Raw genomic sequence first — 27,862 nt, forward strand, 5'->3', positions numbered from 1 at the left:
AACAACGCCGATCCTTATTCAAACTATAAAGAGACAAACACCAATCCCTTCTTAAGTTTCTCACTTCTCCAAAGTATGCATTTGAATAATATGGAAGGAGCTCAACAACTGTATATTGCTTGAAGTAGTGCACTTTGGGGCACCGAAGGGTCCTTGGACTAGGCTTTTTGCAGCTTCCCTTTGGTTTGTCACAGGACCACTGGTCCTACTAATTGATTCCACAATTTAGGGCACGCTGATCTCAAGTTTTTAAGCAAGACCATTTTTTATAGGCCGTGCGTCAGGCATGGACACTAAAGAATCACTTTCACACCACCTTTGAAGGGTTCTAAGATGATTATGGCCAAAGCTTTCGCACAAAAATCTTCCCATTGGTTTGGTGGACTGCTCAAGAAAGCCAACTAAGGAATGAGTTTCCTAAACGAGGGGAACCAAGGGATAATAATATATTACAAGTGTTTATAAAGTCATTGAACAAGCTAACTTAAAAATAATAACAGAGAACTCGAAAATCTAATAAATTAAGTTGGCAAGAACCTTTCGGAAAAGCATCAAAGGGAAGGGAGGGATACCACTATTCTTTTGGTTTATAGATTTCGCATTGGAGTAAGGCTACCCCAGTTTACATATAGTTTCATCTGAATACATACATGTATGTATGTATGTATATGTATATGTATGTATATGTGTGTGTATGTATATGTATGTATATATGTGTGTGTATATATATATGTGTGTGTATATATATATATATATATGTGTGTGTGTGTGTGTGTGTATACATATATATCTGATTGTTGTTCACTAGTATCATATATATTAGAGAAATTATATCCTACACAGCATACACCATGTGGTCATGCATGCCGCTGATAACAGCCGCTCATTCTTGTGAGCCTCATTCAAAGCACTCATTTCGGTGCATTGTAATAGAAACAAGTAGTTGTGATTGATAGTTATATATATATATATATATATATATATATATATATATATATATATATATATATATATATATATATATATATATATATATATATATATATATATATATATATATATATATATATATATATATATATATATATATAACTATGTTGTACACACCACCGTGCAGGATATAATTTCTGTATATGGATAAAGGCACAAGTTAATCAAGTTAGCTTTTGGCACGTGCTCCACACATGTATTCATGAAAATAAGGTTAAAGGTACAATGTTAGCAGGGAAATTATGTGCAAATACATGGGGCTTAAATGCAAATATTTCATTTATAATTTATACTGCATTAAATTTATCAAAAAATCATGAGGTGCTTGCTATAGATATGTGATGAATAATGTGATTTGGAGCAAACCACTAACCTTTTTGGAAAACATGCAGAAATTGCAAGCACGTAGACCCGTCATAGTTGGCTATATTTGTGCATGCATTTTGGAAGGGACATAGAACATAGTAGTGTGTGTGCGGTGTTGAAATATTTCAAAATTTCGAGTCTGCCCTTCTTTGTCTTTTGTCTTTTTGTCTAGTGTACTTTCTTTAGTCCCACATTGGAAAGGAATAAAACTCAAAAGATCTTTATATAGTATTCAATCTTTTAACTTGGTGAAGCAAAAAAAAGAAAGTAGCCCACGCGCGCATGAGCCCAATGGAGGTCCAAGCCAAAATTGGCGAATCCGATCAGGAAACGTTTAACCGGGCGCGTCGCGCTCGATTATCACGCGCGGGTGTGGGCTTGAGTCAGGTTTCTTTTTGCCGTTTTATTTTTGAGATAAAACGTCGCGTCTTTTAAAAACACCTCTTTGGTAAAACGACGTGTCTTTTAAATACGCCTCTTCCTTTCTTTTTAAATCTTATCAGATCCGATAGAGATATCAAATCAAAAAATCCTCTCTCTGATTCCCGAAAGCTTCTCTCCCTCTGTTTTCTGTGTTCCCGAGAGGATACTCTTCTCTGTTTTGTTTTTCTGAGCGCTTCTGGGCTATTCGACAAGATCACTGCATCTGCGAGTGTGCGCTTGGAGTGATCCAGTTGTTGTATCCTGGAGGATAGGCCGCCATTACCTGCTACACCGAAATTCATTCTCCGAGGGGCGCGATCTATTCTTAAGGACAGTGAAATCACGCCTCAACTGATAAGTTCTTCCTTCTCTCCATCTATTATTTTACTACATGTGGTGCTTTTTCATGACACTACAAGTGGAATATAAATGAAAATATCGAGCGAATCAAGTACATGGAACATTGAAGCTTGTTTAATTAACTATAATGCTCTAAGGATGGTGAGGGGACTTGCACAATAAGGCCAAAGACACAACGTCATGTACAACCCTCTTATGTGATAATGCTAAAAATCAGCAAGATCTAGAACTCAGTACAAGATTTGAACAATCCGAGGGGAATTGAGGTCAGGTTTCTGTAGTACTCTAAAACTAAGAAAAAAACCTTACCATATGCAACACCATAATTAATTAATACTGCTAGGTAATAAAGATCTCTCTCTTCCACAACAACAAAAACAAAACAAAACAGAACAAAAAACATATATGTGCTGATAGCATAATAATCTTCTCCATGCTCCCTGTTTCAAATGATCTTTTTCTTGTTCGAATTTCACCAACTAGTTGGCTAACTGTAGCCTTTAGGTTCCCTGCAATCAACCATAACACGAATAAAAACCATACAGCCCAATGTTTGCATTGCCCGAAGACCCATAGAAGGAGTTCAAGAGTTCAAGCAGAAGGCAAAATAGGCAAAGTCAGTCCAGCCCAGCCTTTCCTGAAAACATTCTACCAATGTCGCTAATGAATACAATACAATACAAAACAGAAGAATAACCAACAACCAGAAAACAAGGAGGGAAAAAACAGAAGAATAACTGATTTCCAAAACTAAACATCACATAGATTTGAGTTCACACAACCCAATATTGACTCCTTTCAGATACTATTAATTCTACGTAAAATTGGTACTAAACCATCACAGAAAATTCTTGGACAAATAAGAGAGCCTTCCGTTTATATGAAATAATGGAGGAACAATTATAATAAATGATGATTAAAGGTGGGGGAAAATCATTTAGATTATAGCATGGCACTGCCACTTTGTATTAGTCATGCAATGAAAAGATACTGCTAAAGGGACAGTTTACTGGATCATCCTAAATACCCCTCCATCAAACATGAGAGCACATTAAGAATGAAAATAACAGAACTTCAATTGTTACAATCATCTCCTCAAAAGCTTCATGATGTCGCCTACCAGATGGAAGGATCCCGTCACAAGAACCTGCGGCAGTCCAACATAACAAACCACTTTCAGAATACGGATTAAATTTCAAATTAGAGATATTCAATTTGTTCAGCTAAATCTTAGCTGCATCTCAGAAAGCATGATGTGTAGATTTGTTGCGGCGTGCAGCCCAGCGCACCCCCCCCCCCCCCCCCCCCTCCTCCTATAGACAAATATAATCAAAACCATGATATACAGGTTCCTAGCTCAAATTACGGCTGGCCCTCTTACCATACAAAAATATTTTAGCTGAGTCACATTCTTTTTACACCTTTTTAATTTTGTCCCGTTTTATGTGCATCAACAACTATTTTGAAATTTTAAGGGGAAGAGATCATGCCATCATTATTTTCTTCATTATCCCACAATTTTTATGTGAAAATTTTGCTGACCTAAAGAAGGGGGAAAGATTCTTGCCCTTGCTATAGACTATTAAATAATAGCCATGATCTCGTCTTAAGTGTGTCTGTCATTGACCATAGGTTGAGTAGCTTTACCTGAAGTCGGAGCGAAGGGTTTTCTTTTGCACAGTCTCTTAACCATTTTATCGCCAGTGGCAACGACGGAATGACTGCACTGGGAGCAAAATGTCTACCAGGAGGATCCCACTTTTCTAAAGGATCACCATTAAGAAATTCAGAAGATGGTGAATTCTCAAAGTTCTGAAACTTGCAGGCATTGCCACTAGTTACATCTGAAAAGACATAAAGCAGAAAAATAGTGATACAGTTACAAGAGTTCTGCAAGTGACTTGAGTATCATGGATTGTGAAGGTTTATTTTCTGATCACTTATAACCACTTTATTTCTGATAAGATCAATTTCACTCGTATAGCCAGTCTTGAGTCCTAACAAGCAATATGGAGATCACTATACAAGAAAAAAAAAAAGAACAAAAAGAGACTAAATATGCCACAATCTGTACAAGAAGCCCCAAACCAGGGTCAACAGAACCGGTATCAGGCACCATACCAGTTCTCTGGCAGCACGAGTCGGTACGAGCCTGCATCGTGCCGTGCCGAACCTGTACCGACAAAAGTGAGAGAGACACAGACCGTGGGAGAAAGAAAAAGAGAGAGAGAGAGAGAAGGGAGAGAGAGGGAGGGAGTGAGAAGGACGCCGACGCCTGGGCGGAAGGTTGCAGACTTCACTTAAAAATCACAAGTTTTTTGGTGGTCAAACCCCTATTTCGTTCGAAACAAGAAAACCGGACGCGGCCTCCCCTCCCTCCTAGGCGTCGGCCTCCACCGGCCCTCCGCTGGTTTTCCTCCTTCTCCCTCCCTCCCCCGCTCACTCTCTCTTTTTCTCTCTTTCCTTCTCCTTCTCCGCCTCCGGCAACAGTTTTCGTTTCCATTGCCGAAACCGTACCGGTGAGCCTTCGATACGGCTCGGAACGGCCTGAACCGTCCGTTTCGAGACGGTTCCGCTGACCCTGCCCCAAACTATTGCAATGAGTTGATCCCCCATCTTATTATCATAAACAATACTCTCCAAATTAATTTGGAAATGAAAAAATAGCAAATGGATTTTATCTTCATTTTCAACTAATCATGAAAAAAAAGATTCAAGTTACCAAAAAGTAAGCATTTTGAGTATTGCATCGTGGCTCATAGGATGGTTTGAGAGTAAAGCAGATATGTGGGAATATAGGCAGGGATTCTACAGTTCCAGGATTTGACATAATTGGTTGTGCACTTGTGCCAGCATATATGAGGTTAAAAAATGAATAGCCATAAGTTTGACTACTTATATTGCACACCAACATGCATTAAAATGTAAAACAGCCTGCATCTCGGACTATAAAATCAACACAGAAAAATATAACACCTATTCCATCCATTAGCTTGTCCCAAGTTCTTTGGAGGGTTGACTGCCACGACACATCTGTTGAAGTATCAGGTGTCACTACTGATGCACCAGAATCAACCCTATGATATGTCGACAAGCTGGGCACAAAGAGAGCTTTTGAGAAACGGACACCTGCGGGAGATAACACAAATGTCAATAATACAATGGCTTCAGCAGGAAAAAAAAGCCTGAGGTTCATGTATAAATTACAACAACCAAACATAAACCAGAGTTGCACATTTCTGGAGTTTGGAGGAACTTTCAATATGCAATTTTTCTTTTTATATGCCATTCAAAATAAAAACATTAGTTAAAGTATCTAGTCACTAGTATATTTTATTCAAATACAAAATATGATATTTTCTTGTAAAAAAAAGTATCAAAATCTACATATACAGAATTTGGCAGTAGATGCTTGTTTCTGCAATTTGGATATTATGGAACATCTTATTTCATCATGTCAACAGGAGACTGGGCAATTTTAACAATGATAGGAACTTCTGAACTTCTGTGAGTTACACAAATAATAACATGCCATTCTTCAAATAATAGCCAACAAAAATAAATATTATTGATGATGAAAGCTGGTAAATCTATACATTAACATTGTTATTGATTGCTTAGACCAGTTGAACTGTAATGTTTTCTCTTCCAATTGCATCCTTTGCCACATAACAATGGTAGATGAAGTCCTAAAAAAAAAAACGAGACTGGGTAAAACTTTTAAGAGATAAGGGGTACATTGTCCTATTTGGTTCAAAATGAATTTATTTTAGTAATTTTGAATCTTTGATAATGAATAAGTGGACAAGTGTGGGATTTTTCAAGCTTGCTATCCTTTTCTCCAAAATTCAGTGATGGTGATACCATCATGCTAGTACTGACTCGAATATTTCTAAAAGTTTCTGCAAAGGTTCTTATGTGTAGGTTATAGGAACCTTCCCCTCCTTATCTCCCGCTCATAACGTTTTCATCAAAAAAGAGGAGGGGGGGGGGGGTCCTTATGACTGTTTTTTTTCTGAAGCATTGAGAAGAGGCAAAGGGAAGGAACCAGGTTTTAAATATCAGTCCTGAACCCCATATATCGGTTTTGTCTTGGAATGGTACAGTACTGGTACAGTATCAATATAGTCAGTACATACCAAGACTCTTAAAATCAATAAAAATGAAAAGCAACTGGTAGGGTATCGGTACAGACTGTCAATACTGGCCGGAATAGACCAGTATGGTCCAATCAGTTTCGGCATCCTGAGGGTTGTACTAGTACCAAGTTTCCATTGGGACAGTACGCCGGTTGTATTGTCCCATTCTGATGGCATTTGATTCCTTGAAAGGAACAGTTGTGAGTTTTAAAATCCAGATTAAGAGGGCTAAACATTATGAAGAAAATGATCAAATCTATTAGTTGGTTGAGGTAATGAACCATGCCATGTTTCCAATCTGAAAAAAGGAACCATGTCATGTTTGCTTCCATTCTTTCTGAATTAATCAAAGGCAGGGTAGAAAGTTCAATTTCAACTTTCAAGTTCTACAGATTTAAGACAACCAGAAATATCTAATTCTGTTTTACTTTGTCTAGGAAATGGCCATATATTACAATGAAAAACTTGTGCCTTTGTTGGATTCATGGAATAGTCCTATGCAGGGTTCCTTTATTATCTGTTTCCAACTAATGAAAAAAAAATTCAAATATATATGTGGGTTGATAAAGGCCACTACAGAGCCCATTTACAATCTTCAGTTTTTTTGGGTTGACGTCCAACTTCAGAGCATACTTTGACAATAGTTCTAGTGATATAGCATAAATATCCAATATCTTGTTCTCAGTTTGTGCTGATGTACTCAAAATATTTCAATTACATGTCCCAACAGCACACAAGTTTTCTCAATCCTAAACATGGTCTGAGAAAGAAAAATATTGGCCCCGAATTTAGAAGGTCAAAACATGCTATATGTATTCGACATAGTTAAAAAAAACATTTGAAATATTGCAGGTCACTTTTCTGAGAGTTGATACCACTTGAAGCACAAGTACTGATAAGCCTAGGAAGCAGAAGCTGAGGGTCCCTCATTTCCATGCAATTAAACAAAAGAATCTACAAAAGTAGTTCAACAATGCAGATTAGAAATTCATACTTTGAAACAGAATGAAATAAAATAAATTATTGACATAATATGAAGAAGGATCTTGAAGTGTGCTGTAGAATAGACGAATACGACACCTTCTGTGATATTTTGTCCGATCCATTACAATGCCTACTATCATTTTGAGAATTATAGTGCCCATAACATTCTTTGACAAGGTCATTTTTTATAGAATGCTGGTCATCTCTTATGGCATTGGAGAACCATCTTGCACAGACTTCCATGCTTTCAGGACTATGAGCACCATCCAAGTAAAATATCAAATCACCAGAATTTCTGTCCCATTCTGACTTTAGATCAGATTTCTCTGGCTTGTCAGTAATGATTTGAGCTCGACCAGGAAGACTGGCACTAGAAAGGCCTCTTAGAAATGCTTCTGGTAACGCTGCCTCTAAGTCTTCCTGATATGATCATTAGATAGAAATCAGCTATAAAAAAAGTTAAATTACAGAAGTACTTAATATTTATAACTGATCATACTAAAGTGGCAGAATGTTCTGAAGCAATTTCCCACACGTACCATACTTTTTTTGTCATCTTAAGCAACATTGACCAAAATCGTTCATTTTGTATTCCTATCATGATATCAAAACCTTGGATACCCAGTTAAAATTTAATAATTAAAATAGACATCTACAGTTTTACCTGATGCAGAATTTTTGGTATTTGCAGAACCTTACTAAGGGATCCATGATTACTGATGTGGCGTATATTCGTCAATCTGACCTTGGTAATAGGACGAAGTGATGACCTTGGCATAAACTGTCACGCCCCCGCTTGCGCGGGGCACGTGAGGCACCCAGTGCCCACATGGGAGCCACATGAGGAGGGAACACGGGACTTTCCTGCCAGATATTGTCCGGTTCCAGGGCTTCACGCAAGCGTCCTTCACCCTTCCCCGGTTTTGTCTTCCACCTGCGGTAGTCAACCAGCCAATCTTAGCAGCCAATGAGTCACCAGCCACGGTAGTCAACCAAAGGGTTGACCTCAATGTTTACCAAGGTGTCAACTTGAACCGTCAAGCCAATTAGAGCGAGCTGGCCGACCAGCGGTAATATGCGATGTCTCCAATTCAAGCGTATTTAACCGCCATGAAATTGTGACTCCGCCAATTGAGGGGTGGTTACGGCTCGTCCCAAGCAGACTGATCATGAATCCATGATCAATGTAGTTATTATTCTCCACGTGCACAACGTAAGGATTGTTACTGAGCAATTAAGGCTCACTTCCACCTTATTCGGTAACAAATGTCAGCTCTCTTTCTATATCGGGGGCCACAGGAGGACCTCCAGGCACGTCTTTTCAAAGCTCTCACACTCTCTCCACCCTACGACTCTCAAATTTCTCCCTATTCTACCAAAATCGACCGACTTAAGCATCGGGGAGTCCCCCCACAAGACATACTTCGGCAAGTGGACTTTCTTTTTTAATTTCAGGTTAGACACAGAACACCAAGAGAGTTCCTCCAGCTGAACTCTTTAGCTCGGAGCCGACCTCACTGCTTCACCACGGTCTTCACCCGACCTCAGCAATTCAGCTCAGATTTTGGCGGCAACCATTACCATGTTGTCATTAGGTGATGCAATTATTGACATGATATCTGGATCATAATTTGTAACATCCTAAGACTATTTTGGAAATTATCAAATCTCTGCCAGTTTGATATATTAGAAACAATTTCCTCTGTTGGATATTCATAAAATGAAAGTTAAATAATATCGACATATAGTTGCATAAAAAAGAGACCCATCCATCAGGTAAATGTCATTAAGAGTCAGGAAAAAGGAGCTCAGACACATCTGCCAAGTGCACAGAGAAAATCTCAAGTTTCTGTATCATTAAAGTGGAAATAAGCAACCAAAACTAATTACCACCTCATTATGAATAATCTGGAGGGTGACTTTCTTCATTTAATAGCGTTCTAATCCACTCAGCAGATCATGCAATAGGATTGTGATTCTAAGTTGATGCTTGTTGTTAACATTCTGCATTAACTACTTAATAAATCATACTTTGCAGGTAACCATGATCTAGATGAGACCTCTTTATTGTGGTGCATGAAAAATAACTAAACTAGTGGCCTTTAATGCAGCAAATGATAAGGCTAGCTTTTAACTTCTGCACTCCAAATTTCAAACTAAGAAGAAAGCACTCTGTTTTATTCTAGGTATCATATTTAACCTGGAAGGTATTGATCTTCTAAACTTCAGTATTATGTTCTTTATTTTCAATTACCACATAGTAGCAAGTTATCCTATTTTCCAACAGATTTCCGTCAAGATTTTATTATCAATGAGCTATAAGTTTTCTATATTATGGAAGTTAGTCATAAATAAATACAATGTCCACAAAAAGGTCAATAAGGACTCAGGTTTCTTACAGTTACATTTGAAAGAAGCTCTGGATGCCCAGTTCTTTGAAGCCAACATTTGCAAAGAGCAACAGCAAGACCAGCATTAATGAACTGGTGGTCTCCAGCTGAGCCAAGCTTTAATCCATGCAGCATCTTGGAATCAAGTGGCGATGCTACTCTCAGAGGAATCTGCACTTAGTGAGAATGGACGCATTATGTATGGCCTTATTTTCGCTTCAAATTGAAAATAAACTTGGCAAGATTAAACTTGAGGAAATAAATTTCATGAATAACAAGATCCAAGTATTTGTAACAATATACTTTGAGCATGTGATCTCCTAGGAAGTACTATATTTTATGAAGTAAATCAGTATTGCACCTTAATTCCAAAGTTCTATAGTAATTAATAATCTCCAAAAGAAGAAAAAATGGTCTAGTAACCGAACTAAGATACGTCATCTTGGTACCGGGCCCGTACCGGTAACAACCTATCACCATGTCAGTACGCCTGGTATGGGGTCCCCTTCGGCGTACAAAGTGTCGGTACACCTTCCGTACCGCATATCGGTACTAAATTAGTACAGTACAGTACGTCCCATATTGTTCGATTCGGTACGATACGTTCCACACCATTCAATTCGGTATGGTACAACGAACCAAACTATATAATCCATGTAGAGGCAAATGTAATTACCTTTAATGTGGATGCGCTCTCCTGAAGAGCAAACATTGCCTCTGGAAGTTGGGGGGCCGTATATGCAGGAACATTGGACTTCATGTGCAGGGAAGACATCAATGTTTTTCAGAAAATTCTTGAAATGAAGACTACATAATTGGATAGTAAAAATAGGAAAAAAGGTAGTAGATAATCCATCTTGAGGTACCAGCTTCTTGCCAGTGTTAGGCACTATGCTGACAAGAGCTTACCTTAAAAATCCCAGCCTTTTCTGAAGCAATTTTCTCAATGGTATCTCCTGCATGTAAATTAATTGTCCATGCTTTTGATTCACATTAAAGTCTTAATACAGTAACTTAAAGTCTTAATACAGTAACTTTCTGAAAATAGAATGGATATGGCTGAAGACAAACAAAGAATCAGCACAAGAAATCCTAAAGGTCTAATTACACAATTACAGCAGAAGACTTGATCAAAAGCTTCCACTAGCACCAGGTATCATGATCAAGCCCAAATCTAGCCAAATAGAAAAACAAAAACAAGAAAAAAAAAAAGAGAAAGGAACTATCAAGAAACACATTAGAGCGATAACAAAATTTAGGATCAAATTCCACTTTTACCACTACAGAGAAGGAACACAGTTAGTATCATAATACAAAATTCTCTTCAAGTGATGACTAAAGAATAAGGGAGTGATGCACCTTTAACAAATCTCTTACCACCAATTCTCCAGTCATCGGGTAGGGTATTTTCTTCTTCTTTTTTTCACTTTTTACTTTTTTGAGGGTGAGGGTGGGGGGTGGGGGTGTTGTGGTTCTGTTGTTTTGATCTTTCCTATGAGATCTTAACAGAGGCACTGCAATATTTACGCCCAAAGATGTTATTCCTAGTGATGGCACTAACTGGTGTACTAGTGCTTGGTTTTGGTATGGGACGGATACAATTAGGGCAAATTTTTTTGTTGGACAAAGGTAATGGAGAAGATTTTGACACTGAACCACGTTCATAACTTGACATCTTGGCCTCCTAATTAGCATCCTGCATAATAAAGTGCAATTCACCTTTTGCAAGAACTTTGCAAAAAGAAACATGAAGTTGATCCAGCATGTCAAAGAAATATGAATAAAGATAAGAGACTACTGGGGGATATGTTCCCCAACCAAAGTTTAAAATACTGCCCATACCAGCCCTGTATCAGTGAGTTCATATCCTGATACAATCAGGAGCCAGTAATGCAGGTGAACCAGTAGCAGGGCAATCTGACTCAAGGTGCATTGAGCTTGACTTGTAGCTAACCCAATCCAGCAATGCACTGAATACTCCCACTTGGGGAGGGGTATTTGAGGGTTTTAATGTTTGTTGTTCACCATTTCAAAGTGGGAACAAGCATAGTGAGAAGCAAAATCCCTTTGTTAATTTTAATTCCATGTCTTCTAGGAAACATAAAGCAGTATGGTTCATCAAATTGTCAATTGTTTTAAATGATTTTCAGTAACCTAATTGCATTTCAATTGTTAATTTAGTACATATATGTTTTCAACATATTTTAAGTTGAGTTATGTGACTTTATGTAATAAACTAACAAAGCAAAAAACTTCAATGCATCAAAACCATGCCTAGGCCACTTAAAGTGATACTCTTATCATATTGCTTACAGAAACATATCAATAAGAAAAAAAAACAGAAGACAAGAGAAAATGCAAAAAAAGTGAATTTTGGAGGCCAAAATAGACAATACCAGGAGCTTACTGGTCATCTCAAGGGTACATATCAATATCCTTTTTGTTGCAGCACATGGTATGATGCGTATTGTACCCAACCTTGGTTGATACAAGGTAAGCGTGCTATTTTTTGAACCTTGATCTCAACAGTTCTTATGGTTGTGTATTAAGAGGAATTTAGGTTTATGGTTCCTTCTCAAATGAAAAAAAATATACTTTGACAGAAGACGGAGCATCATTTAGAACTTTTACAAGTGTCATAATGTCTCCAGGCATAGATGGAAGCTTTCTTCAATGGAGGAAGGAGCTCTTATCACTCGGATAACATGGACAACAGTAAACGTTTTCACATATTCTGAAGTCCATAAGCCTAGATGGAGGCCAGCTCCAATGAAAGAGCTCTTAATCCTGATATTGATGGCTGTTTGTATGAAGACGTAGACCCATTTGGCATCGCTTGGGTGAGAAGTATGGAGTGCTGTGAGCATTCTGAGTAGACATCTACTCATTCTGCATGAAGTTGCATATGCATGTGAGCATGCATGTATGTATGTAAGGTTTGAGAATAACACACATAGGGTTGAAAGATAAGAGCTTATAAAAATGTCAAATTCAAAGCTGGGGGGTTACAAAGTGGAAATCCAAGTCACTGGATATGATCTACAAGGTCTAATATGCCAATAAATGAAAAATCCTTTGTTTGAGAGAAGCTTGCCTCTCCATCAAGTTGTCCCAAATCTATAGTTTTAATAGGATAACTCAATATTTGTTTGTTCAGCTTTGAATTTACTAATGCGTGTAAACTCCTTGTTTTTCCACCTATGTGTGTTATAGCTCTACCCTCATGCTCGCACACATATAGATGCATGTGCGCATTTAAAAGCTTGAAATATTTCAAAGTTGTGCCTTTAAGAGCTTGAAATATTTCAAAGTTGTGCATTTAAGAGCTTGAAATATTTTAAAATTCAGGTGCAGATTTGGCCTAAAATGGTTTTTAATCTAAAACTCAAGCATAAGCCTAAATTTTTTGTTGGATGAGGCCTTAACGCTGATTTGGCTGGCTTGAAGCATTAATGCCCTTAATATTATAAACTAAAAGATCACAGTACAGCAGAAAACTTAATTTTTTAGGCCCCAATGACACCGATACTGAGGCATCAGAAGAAAGTTCGTTCATGAAAAAATGAAGCAATAAGGTAAATTTGTTGCAAAAAAAAGGGGCTCCACTTGGAAGGAAGGATTTACCTAGTATCTCCATATGATCCATCCCAAGCGAAGTTATGCCACAGACAACAGGTTCCTTAACCTGAAAATTACAATTCAAAGAAGATCTTCATGCTGTAGGTGAAGGAAAATAACAGAGTTATGCATAAGGCTGCAAGCAAATCAAGTCCAGTGAAAGCCTGACAAAAACATGACGGAAGAGTTCAGCCTGGGTGTAAAAGTGAATTTGTTTACTATTTATCTAAGCAAAACAGGTCTGGATTGCATAGAATTGGATATTGACTAACCCTACTTAATGAAATCTAGTATGATCTTTATACAATATAGAAAAGGTAGAACCCTATTGAGCAAGGTTCACAATCTTATAAATGGACTCCATACTGGTAGCATGCTAGTACAGTATCAGGAAGCCCAGTATGGGGGGCAGTTCAGTATACCGAGACTCCATATGCCACCCATATCAAGTCTCGGTTCGATACTAGTATAGTACGGTCCACCCAGTATGAAGCAGTATGCAATGGCAAACCTTGCTATTGAGTATTAACATCACTCAACCCCTAGAAAATCTAAATTTGACTTCCTCAACCTATTCCTTCTCCCATTTAATTTGGGTTGTAGCCCAACATGAATGACTTGTTACCTAACTGGGACAAGCCTTGGTAATCCTAGTGTTTAGAAAAGAAATAATAAAGCAATGTTGCAGGAAATTTGTCTTCAATTAATAAAGAAACAAGAAAGACAAATAAATACCACATTTGTTGAGTCAAATCTTCCCCCAAGACCAACTTCAATAATTCCAACATCAACCTACAAGCAACAATAATTCACCTTAACAACTGAACAACACAATGGGTAATTTAAAGCTAATATTACACTTAATTTGGTCAGATCAAGATCATTTATTAAAAGCTGTCATACTAGCTCTCAAATATAATAAGAAGCAGGCTTTAGTAAAATCTCACAGAAAATGATAACCAGCAGTAGAATGAGAAAAGGGACCCAGTTAATTATGCAAAGACCTCAAGATGGTCACTCAGCTTAATTTCACGAAATCATCACTTATTGTAATATGTTATGATATATGTGTACACACACACACACATATATAGAGAGAGAGAAGCTTTTCTTGAAAAAAATGAGAAGTCAGAAAATTATATTTTTAACAAATTAGATCTCATTTACTTCCTGAAAATAGTTATATCAATTGTTACAAAAATGATCATGATTACCTTTTTACTTTTACAAACTAACATTACATTGATGCAAAGTCCCAAAATTTTGAACTGAATTCTTCATTCTACATGGTTCTCAAATGAAACAAATCAACTTTTCACTTCCTGCATGTAATGCAGTGTTATACAGTTGTCTGCACTACCTAGCAACATTACCTAGTAATTTGACTATGAATAGATAAACAGATATTAGTCTCGCATCTTTGCTTAAAAACAACTGTAGCATATTAGAATTTACATGACACATGCACCAACCAAACAACGAAGAGACACAGATCACCTCATCTGTGAATAACCTAAAGATATGCTACAGAAACAACTTTGTTATATAATTTAAAGTTTTAAACCATCTTTCCCGATGTGAAAATGATAAATATGCATGTTCCAGTACTGTATACCATATCCTAGAATTTTACAAACATGAAGTCTTTTTCTAATATACATCATTCTTTACTTCTTTCTGTTTATGCATCACTGGAAATTCATGTACTAACACATGTAAGAAACTCTAAACCATGAGTAACAATTACAACATTATAAAGAAAATAATTTATTTTAAAAAGTATTAATTCCAAGTTGTTATTTTGTGCACTTTTCTTACCATGGTAATATTGATACTTCAAGAGCACCATTGACTTACTTTAGCTTGAAACAGAAAAATGTTAATCCCCAAAGACAGAAGTTCATAACACTAGTTCAGGCAGATAGGTTCAAGAAGAAAAGAAATCTTTGCTACTTTCTAACAATGGTGCTGTAACATATCATTCATCTTTTCTCTTCCAGCCATATCAAACAATTTACTTCATAAACTTCTTTGAATGATCCGCAAGTCAGATTTCTTTCACATGTTCTTCAATATCCTTCACAATCTAAAGATATTTCAGGAGTCAAGAAGATAATGCAGACTAAAATGATAAATGTCAAATCTTTCAATAAATACTTAGAAAAACTGCTTCAAATAATCTTAAACAGGACTATCAATCGACTGGATCCTGACCCAATCCATTCCAAATTCCACCCACCTTGGAAGGTCTGGTCAAAATTTCTAATCAAACAAGCCAATGGAAACTCAATCTAATAACCAATCCAATAATTGGAACAGACTTGGGCTGGGCTCGAAATGACCGATAGTTATTTATATTTCATATAATCTAATAAGCACTATATTGGCATTATATTCATACATCCGTTTAAGGTCCCATGGTGAAACCTTACAAGATTTGAAAAGATAGGAAGAAGAGATCACGTGTTCTCTCTCCCAAAGTATATAGTGGACTGTCAGATCAGGCCATATTTTCAGATCAGAAATCCAATTTGTAACCTCATCAGGTTTCAATCATTTTTTGCCGATCCATCGAGTAACCAGTTCGGGCTTTCTAGATTTCAGATTAGATTCAGATCAAAACCATTCTGATCCTAACATGACAATAATTAGCATCCTAGTTCTAGAGGCCTTACACTTCCACCGGGAGGATTCTTGCTTAAGTGTCTTCTGACCAATTTGTCCAAAAAATTTTCTAAACAAAACACTGTTCTGGTTTGTGGTTTACCTATTTCAAGATGCTATCTTCTGAATACTGAATGTGCCAAATACACCAATCATTGCAATTATGGATGACGATAATGACATTGGCTAGGACCCTGGAGGGTTTAGGAAGGTTCAATTTCCACATTGCAGGCTAAATAAAGAGTTGACTTATATTTGTCCATTTAGGCAAAGCAAAAAGGAACAAGCTTAGTATCTCTATAAACTGCACTAGGGAAATAATGGTCAGAAATGCAAAGTATTAAAAGAAACAATAGTGATATCAAGGTTCACAATCTTGGTACAAGACCCCAAACCCATATCATCTTGGTATAGTGTCGGTACGCACGGTACAGAGGTCGGTTTGGTGTACCAAAACTTGGTACATCCCCCATATTGCATACCAGTTCGGTACCTATATGGTACGGTATTGCCCGGTACGCACCGGTATGGACCGGTACGGAACAAAAGATTAAAAAAAGCCACTATTATCAGGATAAATTTAAATTCACTAATATAATTAATTTGATCCAAGCAAAGAAAAAGTTCCACTACTTTATAGTGATTCAAAAAAACTATAGCATTTGGCAAACTTATCATTTGTCCAAATTTGCAACTACTAGTGAATCAGCCCAAAAATCATAAGTAATATTTACACTTAAAACTTTCACTTAGATTTTGTAAGTGCAGTTCATCATGCATATTCCTCTCTACCCCAAACAAATTTTTGTACAGTTAACCTTTTCAGACAAGAATATCTTAAATGCTAACAAAGTGAGAAAGTGAAATAGTGGAGGCATCGGCAAGTCATCCCCAGCTTTCTCCTGCAAAAAAAAAAAAACATCCAAGATAAGTGTTTCATTTCCTTGTATGTTTCTTAAATTGTTCATCTAAATTTAAAAGTTTTACACTTCAGAAAACAGAGATATAAATTCAAAGCTGTGATCATTGCATGTCATCCAGCAGACAGTCGAACCATCTTCAAATGAAGAATAGTAGAACAAATTACATTTAAATCGAAAGCAGTTCCATTTTCAATTTAAATAAGGGTGTTCCATGTATTTGTAGTTTTCTCTGATTCAGAAGTACAGCTTAGAGTCAAACTGGAAGGTGATTGGGGTAGCCAGCTGGTTTGTTTATAGAAGGGTAAAACCTGTTGATGAAATGTGTCCTCATTTCCTCCTCACAAAGAGTTTAGGTAGGGATAAAATAAGAAATGGAAAAAGGGGGGCAGCTCTAGAGAAACTCATAGAATTGTTTCTGACATGGGAAAGAGAAAAGAGGCAGGCCAGTTTCAGCACCTACGGCCATACTTGTTCCCTCTACCTCTCTGATTTCTTCTTCTTCATTTTACTTTCCTACCTACTTGCTCTGTTTTATTTATGCTACCGCATCTATTTCCTTCATATCTGATGTGAACATCAGATCTTGCATATGATTTATTTCTGAGGTAAAATTGGTGCCTATTCTTCCTCATTCATTTAATAATTTTTGTTGTAACTCTTATAATCACATTTTTACTGCAAAGCAAGTGAAATCTATGCATAATTAAGTCATATCTGACATAGAAACCAATTTCTTTGCTCACATTTGACTAAAAAAGAAATCCTAGAAGCAAGATTCGCCACACCGCTTCAAATCACCCAGTTCAGGGCATACCAAACCATATCAAGGGCAAAGCAGAACAGTTCCGTCCTTCGATTCATTTTTTTTTCTTTTTTTTGCCAATTTCGATTCAAAATCGGCAAAAAAATAGGGATCCCCTGTTTCGAAGCAAAACAAGGGATTTCCTGTTCCAATGAGGGCTTTCAAGCCCTCGCTCTCTTCCTCTCCCCCCTCTCCCTCTCTCCCTCCCTTCCTCCCTCTCCCTCTCCCTCCCTTCCTCTCTCTCTCCTTCTCCCTCTCCCTCTCCCTCTCCAGCTCTGCATGTGTCAGTACGTCCCGGAATGGCATGGCAGGAATCCATATTGTGCCAAATTGATCGCCGGCCGATATGCCCTCCGATACCAGTGCAGTGAACCTTGCCTCAAAGCATGGCATGGCATATTGGTCCATACTAGTGTACACCAAGCATACCAAACTGGTATGCGGTACGGAGGGACTATCGAGTATCGGTATGCCAATCCAACCCTCCATACCCGGCAATACCAACATTGTTCCAAGATGGTACCAGTATAGGATTTGATATGGAGATTGTGAATCTTGCCTACAAGCCTTATATTCAAGTAGCGACCTTAGGAAACCCTCGTCTTAGACCTCTTGTACCCATTAGTATCATCAAACCTAAAAATATATTATCAACTTTTGCATAGATGTAGTTCACTTATAGAAATATTTCCATTAGACCTATAAGATTTATAACCCTCTTTCCAATATCCCCATAAATTAAACCAGAGTGGCGCCTTAATTCTTGGAAAACCAAATTTTGTCCAGTTCTCTGCTGTTATTACATTCCAGACAGAAAGCCCTTAATCTCACCTATGACATACACGATCCTAACATCTTGGAATCTGCATCACATGGCGATATTGATTCTGATAGATCATATGACCACATTGGAGAAAAAAGCCATGATCCCAGACTGCTGCAATATCTCTGACTCTTAGACAAATTCAGAATGTCTTTTTGGCTCAACAACATCCATAAGCCACATAGACTTCTCACCATAAATGGAATCCATGAAGTCAATGTCCGTTTATGTCAGCAAAGAGTAACCAGTTTCTGCTTTATTTTTTAATCAAATTCAAATTAGTATGTGCCTTCACCTCAGCCATTCATTTCAACTGGATGGTTCGAATGGTCCTGGAACCAAACCGTCCAGGTTGAGCAGTTATAGGTTGATTAATTTGATAATCAAACCAAAGCCACCATTCATGTAAACCTGGTTAGACCATCTGGTCTGCTCAATCTTCCACATGTCAGTTCAAATAAACTTGATAGACTATGACCATACCTTGGTAACGTCCAGTTTGAATAAACTTGATAGCCACCATTCAGTTTGAATAAACTTGATAAACCTCTAATCAGAGTGCTGCACCCACTTTGGATCTTGTCCCCGCACCCACCTTATTAGTGTTTCCTTATTCTTTTTTTTTTTCCTTTTCTTTGAGAGAAATGCTTTCTCATGCCCACAGCTGAATCTCCACTCTCTTTTCTAGTAACTAAGGACCACAAAAGGCAAGGATTGCTGTACCAAAATCAAGATGCATCTTGCATTTTTTCAGGTGACTTCATAATTAAAATTGGGGCACAATTACATTGTTATTGTAAAAATTTTAGGTGAAGTTATCAAGTACCTACATCTTCATATGGTAATGATCTTAAAGAACAAGCACAATTATCAGTCAACATAGGATCTAATATTAGAAAAAATAGTTAGCAAAAACATAATATATGATACTGGTCAGTAATGAATCAAAAGATGGTAATATTAATTTCACATAGACAACCACAAGATCTGCCAAAAGATCATGTAAAATTTAGCACATATCAAATCTATATAAAGTTAACATATATCAAAAGATTATTACTAAAATATATCAAATCCACATTAATTTCACATAGACAACCACAAGATCTGCCAAAAGATTACTTAAAATTTAACATATATCAAATCTATCTTCACTACATAATTAATAGTCAACTCCTAAGAACAAATGACAAAATAAGCATGATTCCTCTCTATAACGATTCTGGAACGTGTATAGCAAATAATTCAGAGTATCAAATTTATCTTTTCTACCTTTGATTGCCATGTATTGAGTGCCAAATGTTCCAAAAAAAAGAAAGAAAGAAAACAAAAGAAAAGAGTTTGTTTTTCTCAGCCTATGGTAGACTGAAGTTTCTAGGCACATCAGAGCCAAAAAAAAACAATAACAAAAAGGTCACCTTCAGTTGGTTCCAACAATCCCAAAAGTAATGTAGAAAATTTTCTCTGGATATATCTGACCTGCAAGATAAGTTCACTAATCATCATGAAGCAAAAAGAAGTGGCAGATACTAAGGAGAAAATGTCAAACGAGAACAGTTAAAAGTTAATAGATTAGGTCATACTTAGATGATTAACATAAGCCTCGACCAAAATTTATGTCTTGGGGCATTTCCACTACTAATCACATCTTTGTCTCGGTCATCACATACCAATATCATGAAGGTTTGCAATGACTCATGAATAAAGTATTAAAATATTTCAACTAAATGAATCTGATCTGTTACATATACTTGATTATAGTGTATTTTATGTTATGATTTGTCGAAGGAAGCACTGGTGTCCTTCCATCCAACAAAAAAATAGAGGTTGTTAATTTACCAAGAAATACCATTTGTTAGAGAAAAATGATTGGCCTTCTTGTTCATCGAAAAGTAGAAATAGGAACACAGTAGCAGATGGTCAGCTTCACATCCTTACTATAATAATGGTTTAAAATATATTTGTCTGATATAATCTAGCTCTTCCTTAGCCTTCCTCTCCTCCAATTGCCTTTGTCCTAAATATGGAGCCTTTTATGACCTGCACCACACCACAGAACACTTAATTAACTATTAGTTCTATCTTTCGCAGTTTTACCACATATCCACCTGGACGCCTTGCTGTACTACTCTAATCATATCCACAAATGTCCTAACTAATTATAAACTTGCATCAAAGCCACAACCAATGTTAACAAGCACTATCTCATCTATTCGGAATACAGTTTAAAACCTATATTCATTGATCAGCTCCATCAATGGTTACATTTGTTGTCACTGCAAGCTCCAAACAAATAAAATGCTCACCCAACAACTTCCCACAGAGGATTTGTTAATCCTTCTTGTCCTCTTAATAAGTCTCCAACATAAACCTGAGCCTTTCTCCTTGGAAGTGCCTACAATGGGATTCATAGTATGTGTTTGTAACATCTGAATAAGTTATTCATGATGTTATCCACTAATGGTGATTCTGGGAAATATTTTTAAGTCTGCATCTCTGAAAAATATCTTGATTCACTAAAATTTTAAACCAACCTAATCAGAACTCTGAAAGCACTATTCGTTCTGTTAACAGAATATTAAAAGGCAAGTGTGTTTGGTTTCTTCAATAATCAATCATTGAATGGCAAAGATCAGCTTCCCATTTACAGAGCATTGTACAACATATTTACAATGCAGACACATTGGACCCTGTACCGGTATCATGGTGGTACAATGTCAGTATGCTCAGTACAGGGTCAGTTCAGCATCTTGACACTCAATATGTCCCCCTTATCGAATATATGTTTGGTAAAGGTATGGTACCATATGCTCGGCGTACGGGGAGGTGTGGTATTGAAAACCTTGTTGGGCACACTTTAAAAGTACTCCATTTATTTCTTGTACTATATATTTCATGTTGCCGGCAGACAAAGACAAACTAAAAAAAAGTGACCCCCTAATAGTGCACATAAACCTCAATATGATTTATATGAATTTGCATCATTATCACAAATCCTAAGATTTTATGATCAAAAAGTCAAATCATAATAAGTTTTAGAAATACTTCTCTTTGGAAACCAAAGTAGAACAATGGTGTGCCATATCTAATGTCATTTGGTTTTAACATAACAATAGCATATACATGTATTACTTTTAGCAAGTATTATAATAAATTGCGAAAATCCTAGATAACTTCAATCCCCTAGCATAAACTTTATGGTATCACGTGGCTAGAATTGCATATCAGTCTCCAAAAGGAGCACTTAGTATTATGTGAATGGGAGTGGCTCCTCTGAAAATTGTGGCATGCAGGTGATAATTGCAACACAATGAAAGCTTGCACACTTGTAGAAATTTGAAAGTGACTCTAAACTGTTCCAACGCATTCATTAGGTAAAAAAATTCAAGCTTGTGCATCACATTATAGTATTGCATGAATCAGCAGCAGAGATACTATCTAGATGATGGAAATGTCGGAGCCACATCTTTAAAACAAACTAATTCCCTACAATTATGCATGTTATAGCTTTTTAATACTTACCCATTTATACGATAACGTTCTCTGACGTCCATCAGGTGAGGGGAAGTGAAAAGTCCTGTTCGAAAACCACACTCCCTTAAAATAGCCTCAGAAAATGTGCATGTTGAACCCTGAAATATTACTCTATGAGAAAAGAGCCAGTTGAGCACACATGCATCAATTTTAGTAAAAGATAGTTTAAATTTAGATAGCTATTGATGTTATAAAATATGTACATACTAGATGAGTAACAGATATAGAAATAATGAGCACTGACTTTACTCTAAATTACAAGGGATGCACTGATGCATGTAAAATCCTCAATGGCAAGTTCAATCTGAAATATATTTAACATGAAATAGAGATGGTATTAAAAACAAGATAACTGATCCGTGCATGCTAGGAACTGGCCTTGGGCTAAAAGTTAACAAGCCAACATCTCTCCAGGTGTATTAAAATTGTGATAAAGAAAAGCCTCACAGAAACTCAGCTTGGTGACCTCTTCATTTGGATGCTGATATAAGATCAAAATGAGTTGTGATGAGTTGCGTTTATTTATCTGACTTGTTTCTGTTCCAACCCAATTTTTCCAAGTAGAGTTAATAATAGCAGATCAATTTTACAGTTATACATGGTAGTATCTTTTGTTATTTTGTTTTCCATTTTTTGGTTGAAAGCCCATTGGTAAAATGGTAGCGTTTTAGAATCAAGAAACTTTATATATTTGATCAAATAAAGCTTCAGGTATCATGTTTTTAAGTGAGCCTAACATAGATGTCAGAAAGAAAAAAGAGAGAATAAACAAATAAGAAAAGCAAAAAAAGTAAGAAATTGAAACCAATTAGAATATTTATATTAAAAAAAAAATTGACAAAAAAGGGAGAGAATAACAAAACAAAAAATGCATTATAAATCAATGCTTAAAAAGATGCAAGTTCCCAAAACAATATAACCTCTTCAAAGTTAATTGTGCTAACACCATGCAAGAACCATTTATGATAATAAGAAGCAGATAAGCAAACAGAGAATAAAATGAAATTGCAAATTTATGATTCTCTGTCTTATCAGCTATAATCTTCATCAGTTTTTTTCTTTTTTCTTCTTTTTTTTGCAGTCAGAAAGCATGAAAGCAGAAGACCTTAACAACCTATTGATTCAAGACCTCTATATTTGATTCTACAAGATCAATGTGCCCCGATATCAATCTTGTATGTCTGAAGTTTTCTGAAAAATTGATACCCAAGTTTGTCATGTAACCATATGGATCCTTAAAGAATACAAGTCATTCAACTTATATAGGATCAAGTGATCAACATTATATAAACAAGCAAAGGTTAACATATTAAAAGAATAAACAAACAAGGATTGATGGACTAAAAAGATTGACTAGCCTTTACTTGTGTTGATTAAGCCAGATAAATATGTACTTAATTGAATTATTAGACAGCATTAAGGATAGGTGCCAATGAAAAATGTTTTATATACAGATACATGAAATTTTAACATAACAAGGGTACTACCTTTCCTTTAGTTCCAGCAACATGGATAATCTTAAGTCCAGCTATGCGTTTCTCCAAATCTAATTTCTGTATAGAAATAGGTAAATTATATTTTTGAACATTGATATATAAAGAAAAAGGAAGTTTTAACACCAAAATTTTTCAGATCAGATAAGACTATGACAGCTAGATTCTAGTCTAGGAAAAACCAGAACAAGGCAGTTGGCACCCAAACAATCAAAACAGCGCTTAATAAGATAATAATTCATACAAAAAGAAAGCAATGTAACAATGACATCTGATCTAAGTTGCAACTTTATGACCAATATGTGAAAGTAATAGCTAATCGAAAAAACAAACAAGATTTGATAGTAATTATCTACATTACAAATAACATCCCAGATGTGAATCATATAGCTTTCTCCTTATAGTAGTGTTTAGATTATCAGTGGATATATAATTCGATGAAACAGATACATTTTTGATAGATTAATGTCGACATCTTCTAAGAGTCTAGGTAATGTCATCCTAACTTCATGCATGCATATGCAGATGGTCCATACTATGCAAATATATCCTTATAGACAAACATATGCATGATTGTTCATAAATGTACCAAGTATTCTGGTTGTTATCACAGTGTTGTCAGATATAACGAATTGGTAGAGTTCACACGAATGACACAGGAAATTGATGGCACCTACACCAAAGCATGTCGATTGACTTGTGAATAAGAATTTGAGGGAAATGATATCTTCTGTATTTTCCAACTAGTTTTGACTATGAATCATATATCATCTAAAAAGGCTTATGTGTCAAATTTACTGCCTGGTGCAGGTCACTTTAGAAGCACCATTGGAATACATAACTGACATCATGATTAGTAGGCTTCCTTTCTGAGCTGGAATTTTTTGAATAAGAATTTTGTACATATACATGCATATGTGTGTGTGGGAAGTTTAGCGCATTGTCTGTATGTATTAATAGCTGCGCGCTAGTAATTTGAACTATGTGTAAGGCCTTGCTGATATGAATGATTATAAATAGGGGATAATATGGGTGCTTTTAGAAAAGTTCCTCTTAGCGGGGATGTACAAAGGGAACTTTTAGGTAAGAGATGACACTTATGGAATTCAAGCATAAGCATGAAACAGAGCAGCAACGGTAATGACAATGAAGAATCTAACTATCATCGTGTACCAGTGCATATCGGCCATATCATACTGTTAAACCCGTAGATATTGGTATCTCCACACCCCTTGGTATGGTATCGTGTTGACACATGGTACCCACCTCTTTTGTGCTGTGCCAACACCAATGGTGCGAGGACCCGTGTGGGCGTATGTTTAGTCCCACGTTGGTTATTTGCCGAAAAGATCTTGAGTACTTATACAGGACTAAGGAACCCAAAAAATACTTTCCGATTAGTCTTTTTGGATAAGGTCATAAGTTATGACAAATGGTATCAGAGCGGACCCGGCCGATAGCCCACGTGGACCAGAGGACACTATAGCACGGGATCATTGAGGCTGACCACAGGCCGATCGTGGTGCTTCTGATTAGATTTGAATGGATTTGGACCTTTAACGTAACGAGAACGTCAAGACTTAAATGGGGGAAGTATGTAAGGAACAATGCGTGCATGTGTTTGGTCCCATATTAGTTATTCGCCGAGAAGATCTTGGGTACTTATACGGAACTAAGAAACTTAAAAAAATACTTTCCAGCTAGCCATTTTGGGTGAGGCCCTGAGTTGCGACAAATAGGCATATTGTGTCCATGTGTCATTATGCTACTATACCATAGCGGTACCAAAACTTCAACCCTTGATAATGATAATGTCAAAGATGCACCCATTAAAGAACTGAGATGGAGCTTGCCAACAAAGCTAATCTTCTAAACAAATTAGATCAAGACCTTTTGCTTACTGGTAAAATCTAATTCCATTGACAATTTCTGCAAAAGGTGCTTCTTTTGTTAAAATTTTATCATGCACTAGAGGAGTTGATTTTCAAAGTCCATTAAGAACTTCATAACATCTAACTAATGTGGGAACAATCATCTTATTTGGTACCTACTTAGCAAAAATTCTGAAGTCAAGGGATGGGCCACCTAGAACGTTCACCAATTGGTAACTCAAATGAAAAAAAAATGGAGGAATTAAATGAACTACCAAAAATGAAATCATCAGCAAATACATATGTTACATCATTCTACAAATTCAAAATCACGTTACCTTAAGATACCTAAACATCCAATCGAACTTTTCACCCCTCTTTGATCCATCACCCCTTTTGCGACGGCTAATGAGGGAGGAAAGAGCTTCCATCGCAGTTTCATATGAAGAACAAAGGGCCGATTCCTGTGAGTGCCCATGAACAACTCCATTGCTCGCCATTCTTATAAAAAAAATGATCAATTATTCTGTCCAAAGAAACAGGGGAAAAAAAGAATCCATTAGAATCGAATGCAAATCCCAAATTAGATACCAATAAGACCAACATCGTGTCTTCCCGACATCTCTATACACAGAAGGCATATATATTGCTAGTATGAATCCATTATAATGGAATGAAGTTTCCCATTGCAAGCCTCGGCATCATAACCTAATCCAATCCCATTCTATAAAAGCCGATAACAAACAGCTAACAGCTCCAAGGGTCAAACATCTAACGCGCCCATCAACATCTCTTTGATCCCTTGCTATTACTGGATTAACCAAACTTCCCAATTCCTCGATGGGTTTCTTTCCCCAAGAAAAGAAAAGGAACAAGAAGATATTAACATTCCTCGCGATAAATCATGAGCCAGACAACAAACAAATAAATAAATAAAAATTTAAATCTGATCCCGCAGCAAATCTTGTATGTAATTACAAGGAGGGGAAAAAAATCCTGAAATAGATACGCACCAGGAATGAATTTGCGACGAATTCGGGCACTGGAAATGACTAACGTTATCTAGGGCGGCAGCAAATGAAGACTGGAGAGGGAGTTGATAGGCTTATAATTAAGGCTAAAAGAACGGGGAATATACGGGAGACGGACTTGGACTTGGACTTGGCGGGCGTTGCGGTAGGCGTTCCCGTACCCTGGGACTGCTGATGATGCAATAAAACAAGAGATGCCCCGCTGCGTTGACCCTCAAAAATAGCCGGTAGCGGAGTCCAATAGACCTATGGATTGAGTTGCCCCTTTTGCAACTCATCATTTCAAAAAAAAATTCTGTACAAATTATATATATATATATATATATATATAGATATATATATTCCATCACCTTTGAGTGTATTTTCTTTTCGTGCCTATATGAAATTAATATGAGCTACCAATATACCAAAAAAAAATATTAATAAAGTAACGCGTATTTGTTAGCCATCATCCAGCCATGGTGGCTATCATATGGTGAGTGAGTATGATTGTCATTATTAATATAATAACATTTAAAATTAATTTTTATTAAATATAGCTTGGGGGTGTATTTCAAATGGTAGAGTGATAACTGCAATGATGCACTAAGGAACAAAGCAATGAAAGGGCAAGGGTATTCAAATTTATAAAGGCTGCATCACCAAATTATATAATTACCAATTGTTGATAACCTCCTCGGGAATAAGCTTATCATTAGGTTAACTGCTTATCAATTATGTACATGGATATATTTTGATGATCAAGTTGGGTGATGAGTTCGCATTAGGTGAAGCTTAGGTTAAACTAGGATAGTACCATCATATCACTATTCCCACAATTATATATATTTTAAAATAAAATGATTTAAATGAGATGTGTCCATAATGGACGCGTATCTCTTAGCTTTCGGATTGTCCATAATGGATACATTTGGTTCTTCCGCGAAAATCTTCCTGCATGATGAGCTGTAAAGGAAGTCACCCAATCGGCCATATTGTTTGCCTCCTGGTATATATGGATGCTTCAAAAAGAGCCACACACTCTCGCTAGTCTCAGTATATCATGAAGCAATGACTGCCCATCTATTTCTCTATGCCGACCTTGAAGCCGCTTGATCACTATAGTCAAGTTTCTTCAAGATGAATATAGGCCGCATCCAGAATATGTCTTTACATAAAAGATGTCCTCCTACGCAGCTTTAAGTTCTAACTCCAATAACAAATGTAAACCTGCTGACCCCGACCACCGCGAGTGTGGTATTGTGGTCTCGTGGTGGCACTCGTGTGCAAGGGAGAGGCTCTGAGTGCAGAGTGTCAACTCAAGCAGCGTGCTTGGATATTTGGCCTGAATAATTAGATCTCTAGTGAATTTCTCCTTCTATTTATTATTTTATTATTATTTAAAAAGTTGGGGCCGGTACGGGAGTAGCGAGCTTAAACTACTGCGCTCCATCTTGCCAGCCGCACGTTCG

At 36.7% G+C, this 27,862-nt stretch overlaps 1 protein-coding gene across 3 annotated transcripts; it reads right to left on the bottom strand.

Annotated features, from left to right (window-relative positions):
• Window positions 1-2,990: 2,990 nt before the first annotated feature.
• LOC103714678 (folylpolyglutamate synthase) lies at window positions 2,991-26,632 on the bottom strand. 3 transcript variants are annotated; one of them, XM_008802031.3, is made up of 16 exons: window positions 26,394-26,632; window positions 25,719-25,906; window positions 23,504-23,569; window positions 22,005-22,114; window positions 19,901-19,961; window positions 16,753-16,836; window positions 14,006-14,062; window positions 13,277-13,337; window positions 10,562-10,608; window positions 10,329-10,406; window positions 9,662-9,823; window positions 7,359-7,682; window positions 7,154-7,232; window positions 5,116-5,268; window positions 3,787-3,983; window positions 2,991-3,286 (listed from the first exon to the last, which is right to left on the bottom strand). In XM_008802031.3, the coding sequence occupies exons 2-16, from the start codon at window positions 25,878-25,880 to the stop codon at window positions 3,227-3,229; spliced, it is 1,701 nt and encodes a 566-aa protein (XP_008800253.2). In that variant the 5' UTR covers window positions 25,881-25,906; window positions 26,394-26,632; the 3' UTR covers window positions 2,991-3,226. The 3 variants fall into 3 exon arrangements, with proteins under 3 accessions (XP_008800253.2, XP_038988729.1, XP_026663306.2); XM_039132801.1 differs by lacking the exon at window positions 25,719-25,906 and having other exon boundaries at window positions 22,005-22,127; window positions 26,394-26,631; XM_026807505.2 differs by lacking the exon at window positions 26,394-26,632 and having other exon boundaries at window positions 22,005-22,127; window positions 25,719-25,858.
• Between the last annotated feature and the right edge of the window lie 1,230 nt (window positions 26,633-27,862).

This window comes from Phoenix dactylifera, chromosome 13 (assembly GCF_009389715.1).
Source record: "Phoenix dactylifera cultivar Barhee BC4 chromosome 13, palm_55x_up_171113_PBpolish2nd_filt_p, whole genome shotgun sequence".
NCBI classification, from domain to species: Eukaryota; Viridiplantae; Streptophyta; class Magnoliopsida; order Arecales; family Arecaceae; genus Phoenix; species Phoenix dactylifera.

Bases quoted from the DNA above. Each gene is read 5' to 3' on its own strand.
- LOC103714678 (XM_008802031.3), bottom strand. From the start codon at position 25,880: ATGGCGAGCAATGGAGTTGTTCATGGGCACTCACAGGAATCGGCCCTT. The intron at 10,609-13,276 runs GTAAATCCTTCC...ATTTACATGCAG, and splicing joins GGATCATATGGAGATACTAG to GAGATACCATTGAGAAAATT. The intron at 5,269-7,153 runs GTATCAACTCTC...TATCTCCCGCAG, and splicing joins CAGTACTTGTGCTTCAAGTG to GTGTCCGTTTCTCAAAAGCT.